This window comes from Ochotona princeps, chromosome 20 (assembly GCF_030435755.1).
Source record: "Ochotona princeps isolate mOchPri1 chromosome 20, mOchPri1.hap1, whole genome shotgun sequence".
Lineage (NCBI taxonomy): Eukaryota > Metazoa > Chordata > Mammalia > Lagomorpha > Ochotonidae > Ochotona > Ochotona princeps.
In genome coordinates this window covers 33,950,922-33,973,519 of record NC_080851.1, presented here as the reverse complement: position 1 = coordinate 33,973,519, position 22,598 = coordinate 33,950,922, and the positions used below count along the sequence as shown (strand labels likewise).

The 22,598-nt window shown below is 39.1% G+C and overlaps 1 protein-coding gene across 6 annotated transcripts in view; it reads right to left on the bottom strand.

The window, feature by feature from the left end:
• SNX13 (sorting nexin 13) overlaps positions 1-22,598 on the bottom strand; it is a 106,494-nt gene that overhangs the window by 9,827 nt on the left and 74,069 nt on the right. For 5 of the 6 annotated variants that reach the window (XM_058678320.1, XM_036493665.2, XM_058678321.1 and 2 more), the window contains 9 exons: positions 20,989-21,093; positions 20,152-20,284; positions 18,794-18,831; positions 16,335-16,404; positions 9,618-9,790; positions 5,435-5,542; positions 4,703-4,813; positions 1,377-1,538; positions 440-511 (listed from right to left, as the gene is read on the bottom strand). In XM_058678320.1, the coding sequence (XP_058534303.1) occupies positions 440-511; positions 1,377-1,538; positions 4,703-4,813; positions 5,435-5,542; positions 9,618-9,790; positions 16,335-16,404; positions 18,794-18,831; positions 20,152-20,284; positions 20,989-21,093 (972 nt within the window). The remainder of the gene's footprint in view (positions 1-439; positions 512-1,376; positions 1,539-4,702; positions 4,814-5,434; positions 5,543-9,617; positions 9,791-16,334; positions 16,405-18,793; positions 18,832-20,151; positions 20,285-20,988; positions 21,094-22,598) is intronic. The other variant, XM_004582465.4, reaches the window with a different exon arrangement.

Here is a 22,598-nt window from a genome sequence, read left to right as displayed (position 1 = left end):
ATTGGTGTCCAACATGTCATTATTATCAGAGAAAGTGAAGTCATGGGAAACATAACCACAGAATGGCTAATCAAACCACATGCCTATCAACTGATGACTGGATAAAGAAACAGTGACGTACATGATATGACACAACACTGCTTAGAAGTAACCCCAAAAAAGCCCTTTAGCAACAAAAATGGATGTCCTTGGAGACGGTTATGTTTAGCAAAGTAAAGCAGTCCCAATGGCAAGTACTGTATTTTCCCTGATTTATGGTAATGTAACACACACGAACCACATGGGCATTGTGAGACCTGGTTACTGTCAGCAGACCTTGTCTATCCTCTCAAGGAGCAGTGGATTTCCTACTTACTACCTGCTGATTTCTTCCCTTAGCGAAGGGTGAAGGTTGTGATTATAAACTGACACTATGTCCTGAACAAGTAAAAGCACTCACATTGTCATCCAGTTGAGCCGAGACTCGACAGTGCTCAGGATCAGAATCAGCCTTTGGGATTAAAGGAGGGACCTAACACCCACAAAGAAAAAACAAAAAAAACCAACTCATGTAAATAAAGAAAGCAACACAGCAATAAAATCAAAGTGAGCATTTAATTTTATTTTTGAAGCACTATATATGCAAAGTTCAATAATCTATATTTTGAAATCAATTATAAAAGGGTGGATTATTTCATTACCTAATTTTTTTCCTTTAAAAAATTATCAGGCTGGCTTTTAAGGTGGAAAGCGAGGTGACTTAATGGAACTTGAACTTTTAGAAGAACTTGAAGCTAGGATGTTTTAAATGCTTCGAAGATCACCTAGCACAGTCTCCAGGAGGCAGAATGACACTCTTTCTTGCTTTGCCATAAAGAGCTCTCCTGACAGGATGTTAACAGATGTTAAGCAACTGGTAACCAATTTTTAGTAATGTTACAGGGAAAGAAGGACAGAGACCACTGTTAACTGAAGACCAACGGTCAGCCCAAGAAGGACCATCGAGGTCCCCTATTTCAATTCCTTCAGGTTACAGGGGAGGATAAAAAGTCTGGAAGAGTTTAGTAAGTTTTATACAAAGTCCTACAAGATGTCAGCAACAGAAGACGACTGAATTCTATGGTTGAGAGAATGCAACTTGTTTGCAAACAGCACTTGTTTCCTATGGAACAGCATTACAGAATTTTAAAATGAAATAAAGCACCACAAACTATTAACCTTACCAATTCTATATATTTGTGTTAAACTCTACCATGGACATCATAGTGTATGCTTCAGATACAAATGTATTCAATTTGTCTATCCTTATGTCCTGTGAGAGGACATAAGGCCTACATCCAGGCAGAACTGCCCTCGGGGCATCTCAGTTGCCTTGGACGTTGCTGGCAATGTCTTACCTTGAAAAACGATTGCTTTATGTCTTGACCTAATCTTTCTGACATTCTGCCCATGTTGTCTGACATTTTAGTCATTCCTTCTGCCAGGCTATCAGGAAGAGATTTAACAGCATTTGAAACGTTCCTCATAGAATTGCGAAGAGGATTTACAAAAGTATCCATCTAAAGGGAAAGAACATTATACTGTGACTTTGTCGCATCAGATTTGCTATTCAATTCAGAAGGCTGGGAAAACAGAACGCAACTTGTAGAACATAAAATAATTCTCCATTCCATATTACATTGTATTTTAAACTACTACCTTCAGTGTCTATTAAAAACCACTCTTCACGTACTTAATATAATGGATGATTTTGCCTGATGAGGCTGTTTGTAGAAAAGAAATAAACTTTCTGGTTGCCTTCTTATTAAAGAAAAATATTCCAGAACAAAATGATACAAACAGAATTAACCATCCATCTGTTACAATCTCAGGAACAATCAGATCTTTCGGGTAGATATCAAAAAGACAACAGCAAGAAAACAGAAAGCTGGACTAACCAATCACACATTTAATATTTATTTGAGACACACACAGGCACGCACGCACACAGTCCCCAAATGCTGTTTCTCTTTTCAGATGCCAACAGTTTGGGCTGGGCTGTATTAGGCTGGGCTAGGTCAGGCTGGGAAAGGGTGGGTGCAGAGCTGGTACCCAGATTCAATCCAGGTCTCCACAAGGGAGCCAGGAAGCCAGTTACCTGAATAAACACTACAACTTTCTACAGTCACTAACAGCTGGATACAAGGATCAGAGCTAAGAAATAAACCAGGGACAAAGCAGACTGCAGAAGCCTCACTTGACACCTGGACCACTAGGCTGAAGATTTGCTCCCCAGGATTAATTTCTAAAAATAACATTTATACTCAATTACAATCTGTTGAGGTAATTCAGACAGCAGGAAAAAGTAAGTTACAAATCAGACATGTAAATTATATACACTTTACTAAGGTAGAATGCAAAAACTATCACAGAACTTACATAGTTCATGGAAAATGCGATTAATTTTTCATGAAATATTTCTAAAAACTGTACTTATTTATTTGCATATCATGTAGAAAGCAGAATCGCAGAAAGAAGGAAAGACAGAAACAAGGGTCTTCAATCTGCTGGTTCACTCCACACCGGTTGCAACAGCCACAGCTAAGTCAACCCGAAGCCAGCAGCCAGGAGCTTTTCTCCAGGTGTCCCACAATGACAGAGGGGCCCAAAGACCTAAACCATCCCCCCCGCCTTCCGAGGCCATGAGCATGGAGCTGGACCGGAAACAGAGTAGCCAGAACACAACTGGTGCCCATATGTGATACTGGAACTGCAGGCAGAGGCTCAGCATAACAACATGGTGCCAACCCCAAACTGCATTAATTCTTGTAAAAACAATTTATTTACAGGCCAGTATCATGGTGTAGTGGGACATTACCTGCAATGCCAGCATGGCATGTAGATACTGACTTGTGTTCCAGCTACTTCTGAACCAGCTCTCTGCTAACGTGTCTCCAAAATCAACAGAACACGGGCCAATTGCTTTGGCTCCTTCTGCTAATGTGGGAGACCAGGATGGAGTTCCAGATTTTTGGCTTTGGCCTGGCCCAGCCTGCACATTGTGGCCTCTTAAGGAGTCAACAACAGATAGAAGATTTGTCTCTTCTCTCTATGTAACCCTACATTTCAAATATATAAGCAAATCTTTTTTCAACAATGTGTTTTACTTAGGGGCAAAGTGGTAAAGACTGTGCAGATCCACAGGGTGAGCGTGAACTTCTGTGTAACAGCGTGCAGCTGGGCTGCGAAGTATGGCGTATCTGGGACGTGACCAGTAACCCTAATATGGGGCGTGGACATCCGAAGTGTAGTCCTATGAATTTATTATGCATAATAATGGTCTATTCTTACTGAGTTTACTCTGAGTTGGGGTAGTTCAAAACAAGAAGATCCACATCTTATAGGTAGGTAATAGGGACACAAGTAAATAGTTCATCAAGTGCTTCCTCCCAGGCCCAATTGTGGGAAGCTGGATCAGAATTTCAAGTGGCCTGGACTTGAACCAAGGATGCTAACATAAGGTGTGGACCCACAGAATGCAATCTTATAAATTCATTACACATAACAACAACTTGTTTTTACTTATCTCTCATCCATTTCTTTAACGTCATTTTGGGAGGGAGATGGCATAATGGGGGAGTCTTTAATTTCCATTTGGAAATAATAGAAGGATTATGAAAGAAAACCTGCAAATGCAGTGCAGAAGTGATATGAAAACTTCCTCCTTCCACAATTGCTGCAGCTGCCCTTGCCACTCTAACTGCTCCACTACTAACAGCAAATTTAGTCAGAGGACGATCACGGGTCAGGAACTATAACAGAACCTCTCACAGGGCTCATTCAATGCTCTCAAAGGATTAAATTCCTCATTTATTGAGCAAAATGAAAAGCACAAGAGGCTAAGTAACATGACCACATACATGTAGCCAGTAAACAGCAGAGCAGCGATCTGAATGCAAAGCTGCCAGGTTCCAAATTGTACATTTCCTGTGCACTTTGAACATTTGGCCTTTACTGTCTTAACCTAGCATTTTATTCCAAATACAGGTCTTTTTAAATTTTTTAATTAGAAAGTCAGATATATAGAGAGGAGGAGAGACAAAGAAAAAGATCTTCTGTACCAATTCAAACCCCCAATGGCCATTATGGCCAGAGCTGAGCCGATCTGAAGCCAGGAGCTTCTTCTGGGTCTCCCAGGTGGGAGCAGGGTCCCAAGGCCTTGGGCTGTCCTTAACTGCTTTCCCAGGCCACAAGCAGGGAGCTAGATGGGAAGTGGGGCCACCAGGACACGAACCCATGCCCATGTAGGCTAGGACTTTAGCCACTGGGCAACCGCACTGGGTCCCGAAGTACAGGTCTTGTCCCACTGTAAATCATAAGCATTTCACTCCCGAGGAATAAACGCTTTTACAGCAACATTCCATTTAACATTTTCCCCAATCATACTCCAAGAAATATTTTCTCCCAGTAAGAAATATTTCCTTCTCAAGATAATGACAAGTATGCCACTTGTCTATTAGGCAAACTTTTCTTGATGCTTCTTTTATTTCTTTCCTGGTAGCCTCTGCTTGATAAGGCAGAAGCTAACATGCAGTGCATACTTAGCATCAGAAGATGGAAAGGAGCGCTTAATAAACTCCTCTAGTTTTAAGTCATACACTCAAGTTGAAATTTATTTTCCTTTAATTCAAAACCCAGTGGGACAACAGCCTCCAAAGGAAACCCCAGGCAGCAGCCAGCTTACCTTGCGAGCAAAGTCCCCTTTCCCTTTGCTGTAGGCTTTGTTCTCCAGGAAATCACACACACAGTGTGCCAACGCTGGGGATGCTTTCATCATCTCGGGGGTTAACAGTAACTGCCAGGAAAAGAAGAGGGTAGGCGTACGTGGGTAGGCTGCTGGAAATCACCTAATGCTAATAACTTAACCTCGTAAAATGTTAATACATAGTATTTTTATTCTTAAAAATTTCATAGACAAACAAGGCCATTAATAAATCTATGAAGTTCTCAATGACTCCTTGCTGTGTCCTGGATGTCACACATTACACACAGAATCTCAGACCTATCTCGCTCTTGTCTTAGTCTCATTTTAGAAACATTAGAATCGGTCTGGGTTATGGAAGGCATCTCCACACACCTGTCTGGGAATAAAGATCCACTAGCTTTCGACACACCATAAAGAGCGGCTGTCCACAGACCTGGACACATGTGTTAAACTCTAGACTAAATTTAACACATTTAGTCTAAACTAAATTACCCAGACTTTACAGTCACTGGGACAGATAAATGTAGGTTTGCAAGTTCATCTACACTCATGTAGTGTTTACAAATTACTAAACAGATCACATTATACTGGAAATCATGTTAAGTGTTATTGCTATTTCACCGTTGGAGTAAAAATACACTCTAACAAGGCAATCTACTATAACAGCATGCTATATTAAACAAAAATTTACCGCTAAGAAAAGTGACTTACCTGCAAATATGCATTTAGATCCTTTTTTCTCTTTTCTAAAAAATCTCTATCCATATTATTAAAAGTTTTTTTGCCAGGAAGCTTCAATATGCTTGACAGATTTTCAAACTGAAAACAGAATAAATTCAACAGTCTTTCTTAAATTAGTATATGAAACAAAATTTCCAAGTGAGTTTCTCTACACATCAAACACTGTCAAGAGCATAATGTTCTAATGTATTTTTATTATACTAATCAATAGCAGATACAAAATTATCCAGATCTGTCTAAAACATAACTTTTATATGTCATTTTCTAGAACACAGTTTTAGGGAAGACCAGCATTGTAGCATAGCACACGGAGTTGCTGCCTGCACTGCCAGCAAACCACATGGGCACAGGTTCAATGTCACACACTATGGTTGATCCAGCTTCCTGTGGGAGCACCTGGGAAAGCAGCAGAAGAAAGTCTAAGTCCCTGGGACCCTATAACTACAGCCAGAGACCTGAACGAAGCCCCTGGGGAGCCATCCCTCTCTACATAACCCTGACTTCCAAATAAATAACAGTTGAAGATGGGTCACTTGCAGCTCCATGCTATCTCATTTAATATTGCTCAAATTTTTCCTAATAAATGATTTTCAGGAAATTTTTCCTTCACAAGCTTTTGCTTTGTAAATAAAGTATTAACCAAGTGTTTAGTAATCAAGCTTGGGTTTCCGGCTCAATAAAAATTAGTTAAAACATTTTAATATCAGTAACTTCAAATTTATTATGTGATCACTGAAGGGCAAAAGGCAAATTTCAGAATACAAATAACAGCAATACTGTACAACTCTACATACAAATATAATAAACACTAATACTTCTTCCACATTGGTCAGATGAAAGAAATTCAAATTACATTATAAAATTAAGACCCATCAGTAAATGTATTTTATCTCTGTAAAACCACTAACACAAGGAACGCTAATGCTCTATGTCTAACTCCACATATGGGTCCATGGTAATAATCTCCCATGCTTTGCTGGGTCCTGGCTGTTAGTCCTATCAGCCATCCGAGCAGCGTGAGGGCAAAGTGACTCATCCAGTCAGAGTGCCTGGCCACCAGCTTGGTTAGCACTAGCTACTCACAGGAAGCAACTTTCAAATTGAACAAATTTCCTATTAGTTTAAAAGTAAGGCTATTACAAGTTTAAACACAGAAAGAAACATATACTCATATAAACTACCTATCTTTAAAACAATATCAAATATTAAATCTGAAAAATTTAAGCAATGACTCAATGCAGGTGAAGAAATCTTTCACCTTGGCAAACAAATCAAGCTAAACATGAAGCAAAGATACATTCAACACTAGAAGTCTCCATAGTTATTAATTTCCTTATTAATGCAATTCAAGTCTTCTTAATATGAATCTCAGAAATCGATACAAATCATGCTTTTAATTACTTTCGTACTATTAGAGCTCACTTCCCACAAAAATATTTTACGGAGAGTAAAGGCAGTAAGGTTTCTCACTATCTTAACAGAGAATAATTTTCTGATTTTTACAGTAGCACAATGTCATTTATTTATTTATTTTTAAAGATTTTATTATTATTGGAAAGCCGGATATACAGAGAGGAGGAGAGACAGAGAGGAAGATCTTCCATCCGATGTTTCACTCCCCAAGTGAGCCGCAACAGGCCGGTGCGCGCCAATCCGATGCCGGGACCAGGAACCTCTTCCGGGTCTCCCACGCGGGTGCAGGGTCCCAAAGCATTGGGCCATCCTCAACTGCTTTTCCAGGCCACAAGCAGGGAGCTGGATGGGAAGTGGAGCTGCCGGGATTAGAACCTGTGCCCATATGGGATCCCAGGGCCTTCAAGGCGAGGACTTTAGCTGCTAGGCCACGCCGCCAGGACCAGCACAATGTCATTTAATCAGGTTGGTTTATTATTTTTACTGTATTATTATCAGTTATGTACTTAAAAGCCTTTAATATATCAAAAACCTTTAAGAACTAAATATTATTTTACTACAAAGACAGGAGACAATGGAGGGGAGCTACTATAAATAATTAAAAATACTGTTTTTGTTACATCTCATGAGTTCTGATATTTTTTTAAAATTCATTTCTTCAAAAAAAGTTTTTTTTCCTTATTAATATCTTGAGTAGTACATAGGTCATCGTTTCCTTCAGGAAGGTTTTTGACTGTCATTTCTTCAGCAAAATATTGGCTGTTCAGCAGTATGCTACTTCATGGTGTAAATTTTCTAGTTTTCTTCCTGATATTAATTTTGTTTTCTGGAATTTCATTCAAGGGGATGTATAGTTAATGTGTAATAGAAACTATCATAAGCAGCTGTGAAGATGCAATGCAGTATGCATCTCTACTTCCAAATCAAAAGTGGATTCCCAATGAAACTACTGAATATGTCTTGAAACAGGATGCCTGACTCTTCTTTATACCTACATTGTTTGGATATAGTTAAATAGCAGAACGGTAGACTTGTGACCATTTATGAAGGACTATACTATTATAATAACAAAAGGGAAAGCAGTGAGGTTTTTGGGTAGGAGAACTTCCAGAGCCAATGGAATTGTAGTATAAAATTAAAAAAAAGAAAAAGAAATAAATTTCACAGATCTAATACAAATGATCCAGCAATGTTTTATCTTTTTCTTTGTTAAGGAAGAAATATACATACATATATATATATATATATATATATATATATATATATATATATATACACACACACACACACACACACACACACATATAATTTAAAAATTTCTGGTCTCTCTTCCTGGTCTCCCAAGTAGGTTCCAGGCCTAAGGATCTGGGCCATCTCCTGCTTTCTAGGTGCATCAGCAGAGGGCTGGCTTCAAAGTCAAGGGGCCAAGACTTGAACTGGTGCCCACATGGGATGCTGGCATTGCCGGTAGTAGCTTTATCCATCAGACCACAGAGAGAAAATATTTAATAAGACTGTAAAAGTCCTTACAGTTGGGCCCGGCTAAAGTCCTCGCCGGGATCCCATATGGGCGCCGGTTCTAATCCCAGCAGCTCCAATTCCCATCCAGCTCCCTGCTTGTGGCCTGGGAAAGCAGGAGAGGACGGCCCAATGCATTGGGACCCTGCACCCGTGTGGGAGACCCGGAAGAGGTTCCAGGTTCCCGGCATCGGATCGGCGCGCACCGGCCCGTTGCGGCTCACTTGGGGAGTGAATCATCGGATGGAAGATCTTCCTCTGTCTCTCCTCCTCTGTGTATATCTGGCTGTAATAAAAAAATGAATAAATCTTAAAAAAAAAAAAGTCCTTACAGTTATTTGTGTAAAACAAGGGGGATATATTTAAAGACTGTAAAAGTCCATATGGTTACTTGTACAAAACGAGGGATGTATTTAGAAAGATATATTTACTATTACTTACATTATTTAGTTAATACTACATTTATTTTAAATTAGTGATTCAAAATAACTAAAGTGTAGATCAAAGACTTAACTGTAACACTGCTGGTTGAGGCTGCCATTTATCGTAAACTATATCTGACACAGGCAACTGGTTCAGCAGTTCATCACTTTAGAAGAGCTGCATGCCACGCCACAGTGACTGTCCTAAGTCCCACCTCACTTCTAATTCTAGCTTCCTGCTAATGCACTCTGGAAGGCAACAGGTAAGGCTCACATCCTTAGGTCTCTGCCAGCCACGAGGAAGACTAGGACTGTATTCAGGAGTCTGACTAGCCTGGCCCAGCTCTGGCTGTTTCAGACATTGAGGAGTGAACCAATTATCAGAAGATCTCTGTTTTATCTCTCTCTGCACCTCTACCTCTCAAATAAATTAAAAAATAAGTAATGAATTGGGAAATAAAATACCTACAGTATGGAGATTCCTGTCCTTACTTCCAACCAAGATCAAATATCTTGGCAAAACAAACTCTCTTGAAATTACAATACACATTTAAAATTCCCAAGGTACATTATGGACATTTTGTCAGTAGCCCCGAGTAGTTACAATTAGTCAATGTTTTCAACAGTATATTGATCAATTAAATACTCAAATGACTCTAACATTTGTACAAAACATACTGAACTTACCTTATGTCATTAGCTTTGGATAATATCTGAGCTCTGAGAGTCCTGAAAACAATTTGAACCAAAACTGAGTCAAGAAGCAACAGGAAGTGAACCTGCTTTAAAGGCATCATTACCTGCTCAGTGATCCTCATGTGGAAGTCATGGAAGTCACTGTAGCGACGATAGGTCTTCCACATCTCCTCACTGTTGAGACTGCGCCGATGCACGGTGATAGCGTACAAGGCATAGGTCTTGCCATGATCATTACAAACGCCTGCCACAGCATATGGGTCACAGTCAGCATAGACTAACCGTTTAAAACAAAATGAAGAGAAACAAAAGACACAAAAAGGAGGAAGATGAAGAATAAAAACGAAAAAGACAACATGAAATGAAAAGGGATCTGAAATGACAGACTGAGATAAAAGGATGTCAACAAGGGATTCATTTCTTTAAAACAGAAGTTTGTGATGCCACCGATAACCACAAAGTTATGTCTATCTGGATTCTCTTCTCCAAGTGCTTTTACCTATGTGGTCAGTGATGTGAACACGTACCACCTCAGAAGGCAGCATTACACTCCCTTAAAATTAATGGAGGAAACATAACAAAATCACACCTTTGGTGTTACCTTTCCTACTTTCCTGCATTTCATCTACAATCGCATCAACAGGATAACAGTCATCTTCTGTCAATGCTTTCAGCTAGCATTCAACCATTCAAAATTTTAGCTTATATGAGATTTCTAAAACGATATTTTCCTGCTAATTTGAAACATTGCTACTAGGTCGGACCATCTTTCAAATCAGAATACACTCCTTCTCTGTACTAACTTAAGAAAGGGATATCAAACTGTAAGTTTGTACATTTATCTCCTTTATACATGTATATGTAATGAATAACATAGGAAATGCAGTGACTGTTATGTGTAATACTTACCAATGCATTATATAAATATTATATATATAATAAGCATATAACATTTTATTATGTACATAGGTTTTATGTATAAAGTATATGCACTATATAAATATATTACATATATGTATTGTATTATATATACTGCACAACATGTAATATATTACTGTTACACATTTATAAAATATGTATATAATACATAAACATATTGGTACATATTTAATATATAACATATATAGTGCATCTATGCATGTTATGCTACTACAGTTTTAATGACCTATCAATTACTTTAAAATTTACTGCATATGGGTGGAATGTTCATCTTCACAACTCTTGGCTAAAATTCCTGCTAAATGAAGGTCTTTTTGCTTTTTACTTGTTAGTTTTCTTATCTGGTGAAGCATTAAGCCATTTGAGTGTAATGTAAAATAAGAACATTATCTCAAAAATGCAAGAGAGAAGGAAAGAAAGAATAAAGGGAAAGAGTATCATAATATTCTTCAAACAATACATAGGAGCTATATTGTATCTGTTAAAAAATTAGAATAAAAGAAAAAGCAAACAAACAGAGGACTTGTGCAATGTCGCTTTTCTTAACTCGGCAGACTTGCTTCTTCTAACTCCATGCTCGGTCCTGCCCTAAGTTAGCTCTAACTCCATGTTCGGTCCTGCACTAAGTTAGCTCTAACTCCATGCTTGGTCCTGCCCTAAGTTAGCTCTAACTCCATGCTTGGTCCTGCCCTAAGTTAGCTCTAACTCCATGCTCGGTCCCGCACTAAGTTAGCTCTAACTCCACGCTCGGTCCCGCACTAAGTTAGCTCTAACTCCATCCTCGGTCCTGCCCTAAGTTAGCTCTAACTCCATGCTCGGTCCTGCACTAAGTTAGCTCTAGCTCCATGCTCGGTCCTGCACTAAGTTAGCTCTAACTCCATGCTTGGTCCTGCCCTAAGTTAGCTCTAACTCCATGCTCGGTCCCGCACTAAGTTAGCTCTAACTCCACGCTCAGTCCCGCACTAAGTTAGCTCTAACTCCATCCTCGGTCCTGCACTAAGTTAACTCTAACTCCACGCTCAGTCCTGCACTAAGTTAGCTCTAACTCCACGCTCGGTCATGCACTAAGTTAGCTCTAACTCCACGCTCGGTCCCGTACTAAGTTAGCTCTAACGCCATGCTTGGTCCTGCACTGAGTTAGCTCTAACTCCATGCTCAGTCCTGCGCTAAGTTAGGTCTAACACCATGCTTGGTCCTGCACTAAGTTAGCTCTAACTCCATGCTCGGTCCCGTACTAAGTTAGCTCTAACTCCATGCTCAGTCCTGCACTAAGTTAGGTCTGCAGCGATTACTGAGTCTCCTCCAGCTGTTTCTGGTCTATTTCTTAATCCACTCTTCTGCCTTAATTTCAAACACTACATATTCTGATTTCCAAAATTTTACTAAGCTATTTCTATTTGTTCAGTCTTGCCTCAGGATTTATCTCTGAATATTTTAACACATTTTGAAAATCCAAAGATTGCTGAGTTTTTAGGATGTAAACCATTTTATTAACTTATTCTGTGGAATCTCCCTTATTGTGGCTCCTATTTCTTCCTGTGGCTTTTAACTCACTTTTTTAAAAAGATTTATTTTTATTGGAAAGGCAGATTTTACAGAGAGAAGGAGAGAAATAGGAAAAAGATCTTCTATCTGCTGGTTCACACCCCACGCAGCTACAATGGCTGGAGCTGAGCTAATCCAAAGCCAGGAGCCAGGAGTTTCTTCTACGTACAGGGTTCCAGGGCTTTGGCCCATCCTCAACTGCTTTCCCAGGCTACAGGCAGGCAGCTGGATGGGAAGTGGAGCATCCAGGACATGAACTGGTGCCCATATGGGATCCTAATGCTTGCAAGGCGGGGATTTAGCCACCAGGCTACTGTACTGGGCCCTGAACTCATTTCTATAGGTTTGATTCCAAAAGATCTTGTTTCTCCTTTGGGAATTCTGAGTACCCGACATGGGGAAGCATTCACACTGAGCAGTGTCACCACTACAACTGCTAGTTTGTTAGGTTCAGAAAGAACTTGGCCCTAGTATCTGTAGGATTCCCATTTGTGGATTCAACAAATTTTAGATCAAACACATTTGGTTAAAAGGTCTTGGCTTATCCTGTTTCTTCTCAACCTCAGAGCAAGAACACGGGCAAGCCAGCCCGCACACGAGTGGCCGCCTGGTCTAGCAGTGGAGATGGCACTTGGACACCGCATTCCTCACTGAAGGGCCCGGGATTCAACCCCAAGCTGTCACTCCCGATAAGCTTCCTGCTGCTGGAGACTCTGGGAGGCACCAGGTAATGGTTCAAGTGCTTGGGTCACTGGCACCCACACATGGGAGAGCTGAAGCACGCTCCTAGCACCCAGCTTTGGTCCTTGCCCTGATGCATGGTCCACACAGGCATTTGAGGAGACAGCAAGTGGATGAGAGCTACTGTTTATTCAGTCTCAGCAATTCTCATTTGCTCTACCCCACACCTCAAATAAACAGAAATTAAAAAAAAAAAAAAAAAAAAAAAAAAAAAAAAAAAAGCAGTAATCATTACGCTACTATAGGCCCCTTGTCTTCAATATTTCTTTACTTCCCTGAGTTTGTTTTTCCTCATGGTTTCTTTAGATTTTCTCCTTTGGCTATTTTTATATTTTCTGTGTGGAAGGCAGGATTCCCCGTAACAGTGCAGACTTCGAAGTTAACAAAAATCTAAAATTGGGCATCTAACAACAGACTATACTGATGAATAACCGTAACCCAAAAAAGCTAGGTTTTAGAGATCTAAAAAAGCCAGCAAAAATATGGCTTCTTAGTACATTACTTTAACATATAAATTTAGACATCTGCACTGACAGCAGTACATGAGCAAAAGCCTCTCCCAAATTTTTCCCATTATTTATACTTTATACTCCAAGTTATCTCTCTCCCTCGTCACCAACTATCAGTGCTTTTGCTATGACAAGACTGAAGACTCTCGCTCTTTACAAAGGCACCCACACAGGTGGTACTCCTTGTCACCCGTGGCTTCTTAAAATCATCTTTCCCTCAGATCTCTGTAGATGAAGCAGCACAACTCTTTTCAACAAGAAAACCAGCATTTCACAACCAAGTTGGCATGGCAACAAGCGAATGGCTTCACTTGGTTACACCCAAGACAGAGTTGGGAAAGTAAAACAGCAGAAGCCAATTAGGCAGCTTACCAAAACCAATCACAAGTTAATAAGAACAATGGAAACAGCAAGGAAAAGAAAAGACGGTAAGAAAGTAATATTAAAACGGATTCGAAGAAAGAACAAATGGACAGGCAGCAGTCACCCAGGGTACATGAACAACAGGGCGAATAATGAGACCATTATTCAAGAAACTCAGAAGACATGGAGATCATCTGATTTTGAAAGAAGACCATGAAGATCAGAGATGTTGGTTTAGGGAAGACAGTGACAGAGCCAGCACATTTTGTTTTCATAAGGCTAATTCTTCTCATAGCAAGTGCTGTGTAAGCCATCTGCATTAATGCAGAGGTAGGCAAGGAAACAACAGAATGTAGACTAATCTCACCACTAACCAGTGTTGAATTTAGCTCATATTGTTAAAAGCAGGTTTCTCAAGGAAGCAAGCAGCATTTGCAGGAGTGTGTGACCTCTGAGGAGTACTGCTCTAGGCTGTAACCTCTTCTGTCCTGCAACAGACATGCTAAGGACAACGGACCCACAATCAAAGAGAATCAATCTAGCGCTCAACTGATAAAACACTAATTGACCAAACACGCAATATACGATAACTAATGTGTAAAATTATTGACAGCTAATCATCCTGTACAAAATTTGTATTGAAATTTTAAAAACCATGCCTTAAGTATTAACATCATTACTTCAATTTATAAATGAAAAAACTGAGGTACAGGGAAGGAACTTGGACGAGTTCAATAGTTCGAACTCAAGCTATTCGGTCTGAAAGTTGCATTGTTAGCCACTTCCAAATGATGCTTTTCCAGTTCTGTATAGTTTGCCAGACAGAACATTACTGAAAGGACCTAGCACTGTGCTTTCATATATCTGCAGAAGCTAATACATTTTGAGAAAGTAGCAAACAGAAAGCCATAACCCCCAAGAAACATAAAGGTCAACATGAGTGTCTATCATGTGATGAAAAAATCTGAGATCTCCAAAAACTTTTTACAAATACTATTTGCATTTTATCAAAGATTTCCTCATATTTGGAAGAAAAGCAAAAAAAAAAAAAAAAAAACAGGAATTGCAAAAGTATTTTTAAAAATGTGAAGGAAAAAAATGACAATTACATGGGAAAACCAGGTGGAAAAGCAGCAAGAACTCTAACTTTATAATAAGGTTATCACTAACTAACAAGGCAGGAGCTGCGCTGTAGTAGGCTAAACCTCCCCCTGCAGTGCACACTTCCCTTATGGGCACTGGTTCATGTCCCAGCTCCTCCACTTCCGACCCGGAGACCTGCTTATGGCCTGAAAGAGAGCATAAGATGGCTCAAGTCCTTTGCCCCTGCACCTACATGGGAGACCTGGAAAAAAAATCTAGTTCCTGGCTTTGGATCAGCTCAGCCCCAGTCACCACAGCTTTCTGGGGAGGGAATCAGCGATGCAAGAACCTTCTATCTGTCTTACTTGCTTTCTTTCTTCCCCTCACCCTTTCTTTCTGTAACTCTGCCCCCCAAATGAAAATTTTAAAATCTTACCAAAAAAAAAGCAGAATAATCTACATAAAAACCATTTAGAAAGATAAAGGAAAAAGCGAGTCAGCAATTATGATTAAGTTCTCCTGGAATCTGGCTGAAAGCAGACTACAAAATGGGGCTTTAGCCCATAAATAAACAAACAAAAATAAACAAAAAGATTAAGGTGCAAACTAATATATACATTTCTTAAAGATTTATTTACTTTTATGGAAAGTCAGGTATACAGAAATGAGAAGAGACAGAGGGAAAGATCTTCCATCCAACGATTCATTCCCCAAGTGACCGCAACAGCTGGTGCTGAGCCAGTCTAAAACCTGGAGCCAAGAACTTCCTCCAGGTCTCCTACATGGGTGCAGGGTCCCAAGGCTTTGGGCCATCCTCGACTGCTTTCCCAGGCCACAGGCAGGGAGCTGGATGGGAAGCGGAGTCGCCAGTATTGCAACCGGTGCCCATATGGAATCTTGGTGCGTTCAAGGCGAGGACTTTAGCTGCTATGCCATCACCCCACGCCTGCAAATTACTATATTTTTAAACTACATGTATCCTATAAAATTTGCTTTTAGTACCTAAAATTTCAGTATGAAATTGAATTCTGGTATATAGCTCAGAATGTGAAGACGTCAGTACCTAATATAGCAAATAAACACACTCTGAGTATAATGAGCTGTCACAAATAAAAACCACCTTTGTCCCACATTTACAAGAACTATTTACTAGAAATAACAACTCAGTGGCAGTGAGGGAACCAAGTTCTTGTTTCTCAGCTCACTGATGCTGACAGTTCATGAACTTACACGTTTCCTATACCGTTCAAACATTTCTCCGTCTTCTGCACACGCCTGGAAAGAGGCTTCCTTTACCCCCAGTTCTCTAGTCTGAGGCTGCACGTACCAACAACAACAAAAACTACTCAGCTTGGACATATTTCAGTAAGATTTTAGCATATTATCAACCAGACTCAGGTCTAAAGAGAAGATTGGATTCAAAGAATATTAGGTGACAAAACAGAATATAAGAATTTTAAAATGCTGACAGTGACATTAGAAAAAGGTAGCATCACAAACTCGAATAAAGAAAATGCTGTAGAAAAAAAATAACTGAAAATGTGATTATGAAACAAAAAATACGACCTGTAAAATCATTGCAGAAAATCAGCTAGGGAACCCTCCTGGCTGTGAAGCAGTGTCTGCAGCACAGTCTCTTACCAGTGTCTGAAATGTAAGCGTGCAGCTGGGTCGAGTCATCCGAAGACACGCTGGAAAGGTCATCTAGAGACTGGGGAAGAGCCGGGGACAGCACGTGTCAGCATATGAGAACAAGTGTGGACCAAGTCTGCATCCCAGATGCACTGCTCCTCTGCATTCACGTCCATCCCCCATCACACGCTCCTTCCCTCACCCCCACACACTAACCCTCCTCATATCCTAACAGAATAAACAAAAGCTAAATTATACTAAGAAAAGGGACCAATTCAATACGTAACGCTTCTCTCTTCACTGCTAATCTTCAAGTAACTTACTGCTTTTACCAGTTATATTCAATCCATGGCAAGAAGTAAGCAAATATGTTCTCAAGTTATGTTAAAATATACTAGAACCAGCTAACTTGTGTTCACTTTAGAAAGCATTTTACTAGTTTATTTACATTCCTTATTTATAAAATGAAGATAGTACTTTTATAATACAGGGTTATACAAAACTTAATAAGACATGTAAAACAGGAATTACTAAATGAGAATAATTCATACACTGTCAACAAAGTTTAAATAATTAACTTACAAAAAATAACTTCATAAACAAAAATCTGTCCAACCAGAGACTCTGGATCTAAACATAAAAATCATTTTGCATGTGCCTGAACCCACATACACAGCATGAACAAAAGCTCAGGAAGAAGGCACAACAGTGGACACGTGGCCTGAAACTTCCCAGAAATAACCCACCTGCAGGGTATCCCAGGCTGGCATTGGACAGTCAGAAGTAGGGAGGCCCCCCACCACAGTCTAGCTGACCAGAGCTGCACACTGAGGTTCAGGTTTGTATAAACAACATGATTCATGTTGAACATCCGCCTTGCTTCTGACAGTCCTGAGCTCTGGCAAGTGCTGCACCGAGCGAGAGCTCTGTCATCCGCCTACCACAAAATCCCTGCAAGTCACTCCAGGGGCACCAGCCACAGCCACAGGGCTCATGGTGCAGGAAGCGAGCACATCTGGGGGACTGCCCTCACAGAGGTCATGGGAAGCCTGAGCCTTATACCCTGTGCTGATGCTGCTTCCCCCTCACTGTACAACATCCTAGCTGGGAGCAGAATGATGCCGAGTCCTATGGGTTTTCAGCAAAGTACTTATGCTGGAATGGTCTTGGGGACCCTCAACACATAGGCATTACAAAATTCAGATATATCTCACACTTCAAAAACATTGGAACTAAATGAGCCCCTTCGTTGTACACTGGGAGAAACAAATAATAAACAAACACTGAAATGAGTTTTGTACCCTTCCAACCGACATAAGACCATTTAAATTAAGGCAACTGCTTCCTAAGGACAAAGTCAATAAAGCATTTACTAAGCAGTGCTGAGAGACGCAAAAGGTCGTAATTCCGTATAAATAATCCATAAAACTTCTGAGGTCAAATCAAGAACCCTTAAATTAACTGAGGTCTATTCCAAGATTTAGACTTTATTGCACCAATAACTCCTTTTTGCATTTCACTTTTCCCAGTGGCAAAATGGTGTTAAAAATAACTTAATATTTCTGACAAGAAACAATGTGAGTGAAAATATTATGAAAAGAATCAGCACGTGCTTCTTAAAGAAATACTTGCGGTACCAACAATAAAATAACTTGACAGAAACAGCACGGCCTTTTAATATTATTTGCATGAGAATGACAGAAATGAAATAACCATCAAATTTATGTTACCTATTGTAACGACTGTTTCAAGCAAGCACAGAAAACATAAGCCAGTTTTCAAAAATCAAGCATTGAAAACTATTATAGAGCTCTTGATATTTCTTCCTAACAGAATTATAGGAAATAAGTTACTCACTCAATGGCAAAGTTTGATATATGACATAATAGAATGTACATTATTTTATATTTGAATCTAAATTTTTGCAACACTAGTGACAGTTTATATGCCGAAGACAGGTCATTCTCACATCTCAAACCATACAGTGTAGTGGCTATAGGGTTTCTAAGCTGAAAAAGTCCTTTTTAGAATGAACTGATTTTTTTAGTGTGGAATATAAAAACATCTAAAACATTTTAGCTATCCTTACTAGTTACATGGTTGTCACCAAAAAATAAGAAGAGACGAATTGATTCTAAGGTGAACATTTATTTGTCACATTTTACTGCCAACCACACAATAAAAGTGCCAGCTAACCACAACAAACGCTGGAAATAGATAAACAATTTCTTTATGAAATGTGATCATATTTATGCAGGTGCGAACTCAACCCAATTCTCAAAGTAAAAATGAAATAAAATCATTAAATTTTAGCTCCAAAATGTCTTAGATGCTAACCATACATTTCTTCAGAAACGTAAGTGGAGGAGCTCTGGGTGTGTTATTTGCCTACCTATGCCGCTTGGCATAGCTTCATCTTTAACATTATTTCAAGTCACTACAACAATGAAAGTACCTGTAATACTCACCAAATTTATGCTTCTTGTAGGAGACCCATTAAAAGATTCTGTAAGAGGAAATTCAACTTAGTACACGGTAAAAAACATTTGAAACTGTTATTTTATTTAAAGTTCAAATGCTGAGAAGGGAAAAAAAACCCAAGCCAACGCAATATAAAAAAAGTAAAGAAAAACTATGGTATACTTCCAACATCTGGTCACTTAAGTCTCCTGGTTTTGCGTAAGCCAGGTATTTCCGTGAAAACAGACATGAATTTGACAGTTGACCAAGAACAAAAAGACATTCATGTGTAGAAGAGCAAAGGACACATGTTCATAGTCTCCTATTGAAGAGCCTTTGCAGTCAGAAGAGACCACAGGGTGAAGCCCGTTGGGGAACAGCAGCACTACTGTTTCTGTCTCAATGGATTAACTGATCCCAAATAATTTAGTTCAGTGAGAGAGATAAATAGATTGATTTTAAATATATCTATCAAGTTTACTTGGTAGATCTGGCACAACACTGAATCCCACATTATTCAATAAATAACCAAGAGACCAGAAAATTCCTAATAATTTATAAGTACATTTAAAAAGCAACTAGGAAACCAATTTTAAAATTGGTATTAAAGAATGTCACAAAAAATATTTTTCTCAGGATTTTCTTGTGTATCTAAGCAATTGGGGTTCCAGATATATTGCACCTATCTATCTGTCTTGAGATGAAGAGAGAGACAGAAATGCCATTAACTGGTCCACTCCCCAAATACCCACAAGGGCTGGGGATGGAATGGACTGAGCTGGGCTAGACAAGACTCAGAAGCTAAGAACTCAACCCAGGACTCAGAGCTGGTTGGCAAAAATCTAAATTACCGAGGAATTCGTGACTGTGGCCATTCAGTAAAGTCAGTGAAGCATAGAGCTATACGTGGAACACAGTGTTCTAACTTGGGACACTGATATCCTCACCATGTCTTAACCAGTAGGCTGAAGACCCAACCCCACAGACAAAACTACATACACTTACAGCAGCTTGCAATGTGCTGCGGTAGGTCAAGCCTCTGCCTCTGACACCCCACATGAGTACCATCTGGAGTCCTGGATACTACACTTTTCATCTAGTTCTCCATTAATAGGCCTCGAAAAGCAAAGATGGCTCAGGTACTTGGGCCCCTGGCAGCTAAGCTATGTGTGAGACCAAGACAGAGATCTAAGTTTCGGCCTTCAGCCTAGCTCAGCCCAAGCCACTGCAGCCATTTTTGGACTAAACCAGCAGATGAAATATTCCCTCAACCCCCTTCCTCTCTAACTCCACTTTTCAAATAAATAATTAGATAAATCTTTGCAAGGAAGCACGTGCATCTAAACCTAAAACTGTGCCAGCTTACCTCCATCCCCATCATCGGATCCTCGGAAACTAGGATCTTTCAACATGTCCAGTTCTGCTAGCATGCGTACATATAATGCATTCTGTCTGAAGGAAGGGTAGAATCTTTCATCTCGTAGCATCAATTCATACACCTTGTGGAAATAAATCAAGACATTCAATAATTAATACACACATTATGGTGATTTTTAATAACCATAACAAATGTTAAATAACATTTCACCAAAAGCTATCCTGAGGTCTTGCCATATTATACTCACTGTCAGCAGTGATAACATGCAGAGCTAATGGTTATTTCTGATTTCTCTATTATCTAAACTATACTAAAGAGAATCCTACTGTCAACACAAATCACATGACAGGCTTTACACACGTACAAAGCAGTGTTTTCTATGAAACAAGTACAATGTTTTTTTTTAAGTACACAGAAACACACACTAGCAAAAAAAATAACACACGGATTTCAAAAAAAATTATGCCAAAATAAATTTTACTTTTCCATGTGTTTTTAAAAATATTCATACATGAAAGGCTCAATGCTCATTCTAAAATGAATGAAAGGCCATGTTACTCATATTAATTTACCAAATTTTAATACTAGAATATCTGATTTTGGTCAGATTCAAATAAAATAACAGAAGGATCTTCCTCACTAGTCAGTTACATAAATATAAACTATTGCCCTACAAAACTGAATTGAGAAGTATTATGGTCATAATTTATATTTTTTAGTTCATATTCTATTTTTTAATGCTTTAACTTGCTGGAAAAAACTATACTGACAGAAAAACACACTTTTTTTCTGAGAAGATACAAGGATAAATGCTGTACACAGTACCTTTCTTTGAATGTCATCAAAGATTTCAGGGGTTGGATCTTCATGATTCAAAGTATCTGCTAATTTTGCAACTAAATAGTCATCCACAGTAACTCTTGGAGATGCCTATCAGACAGAAAAATCACAGTAGCAATAATGTTAGTATTGGAAATAGTGTTAACACTGGATGGTAGGAGTAACAATGCAAAACGAGTTCTCATCACATGTCACAGAGGTGACCAGCATACAACGGATTTACACCAAATTTTACTCCATCTAAATGCAGCTAATGTTACATAAGGCAATTTAAGATTAAGTACCAAAAATATCTAACATAAAACATGTAATACAGAAAACAAGATCAAGAACTAATTACTCTTTAGTATCTAATGCACTAGACGTATTCGACTGCCACATGACTTCTTACTTCATACTAGAAGATTCTTTTGAATGCCTTTAACAGACTACAATAAGCCTAAATTTGTTTTCCGAATGCCAGCTTCAGGGCATGGCAACAGCTTTGGCTCAGGCAGCTTCTGAATCTAACTCAGGCTCTAGACAGTAAATGAGTACCAGAGAGACGGTAACTTACAGAGAGTAACAAAACACACAGCTTAATTTCACTATTTTCAGCAAAATATCAAAGCAACAGAAAGAAATTAGGCAAGGAGGGAAAACAAAACAAAACAAACAAGAAAAGGTGGGGAAGAAGTAAACAGGGTATATACGTTTATCATTCCTGTTAGCCAACCCACACAGATTTTGTTCTTGCCTCCTTTTACATGGGGTAGAGGAGGTATTCATGTGCTGTATGTGGGGAGCTGGCTTCTCTGATATAATAAGAAAATTCAGTATGATAAAAATTAATAATGTTCATTGGTTGTGCCTTTCATTTATATTCTAAGCTCACCAAAGGTTCCAGAAAATGAAAACACAGGTCAGTTTGAAAGTAAGATTTTCATATTTGTTTACTTTTATCCACTTGTTATTTATTTGAAAGGCAGAGTGACAGAGAGAAAGGGACTGTCACAAATGGCTCGATGACAAGCGGGTGAGGTCAAAGCCGGATCTTGGATTCCATTTGTGTCTTCCACATGGATATGGATCAAAATCTATTTATTTCAATGTAATGGGGATTTTCAAATCCCAATAAACATAGTTTCATACCATTAACACAAACAGTAGAGAAAAAGTTAGGCAACGTGTGTGGGAAATCAAGTAAATTATCTTCAAATTCAGAAAGTTCTAAGTAATGTAGCAGGTGAACACGATAGGTAAGAACAAGTGATGTAAACTTCAAAGCACATAAAAACTTGGATTGTACGTATCAATGTGTTTGTTACATAGTCTTAAAACTAGGCACTCTTGTGAATATATATATATTTCATAAAGAAAAAGTTTTAATACCACTTTAATAGATTGAATTCATGTCTAAAATTCAAATTAATTTTTCTCTGTCTCTGCCTCCCTTTCTCTCCTTAACTCTTTTAAAGAAAAAGTGAATAAATTTTTAAAAGTGAGGTAGGGGTGGAAAGCAGCACAGTAGGCTGATTTTCCACCTGCAGCATTTACATTCCCATGGGCAGTGGCTTGTGTGCCAGCCGCCTCACTTCTGAACCAGCTCTCTGCTA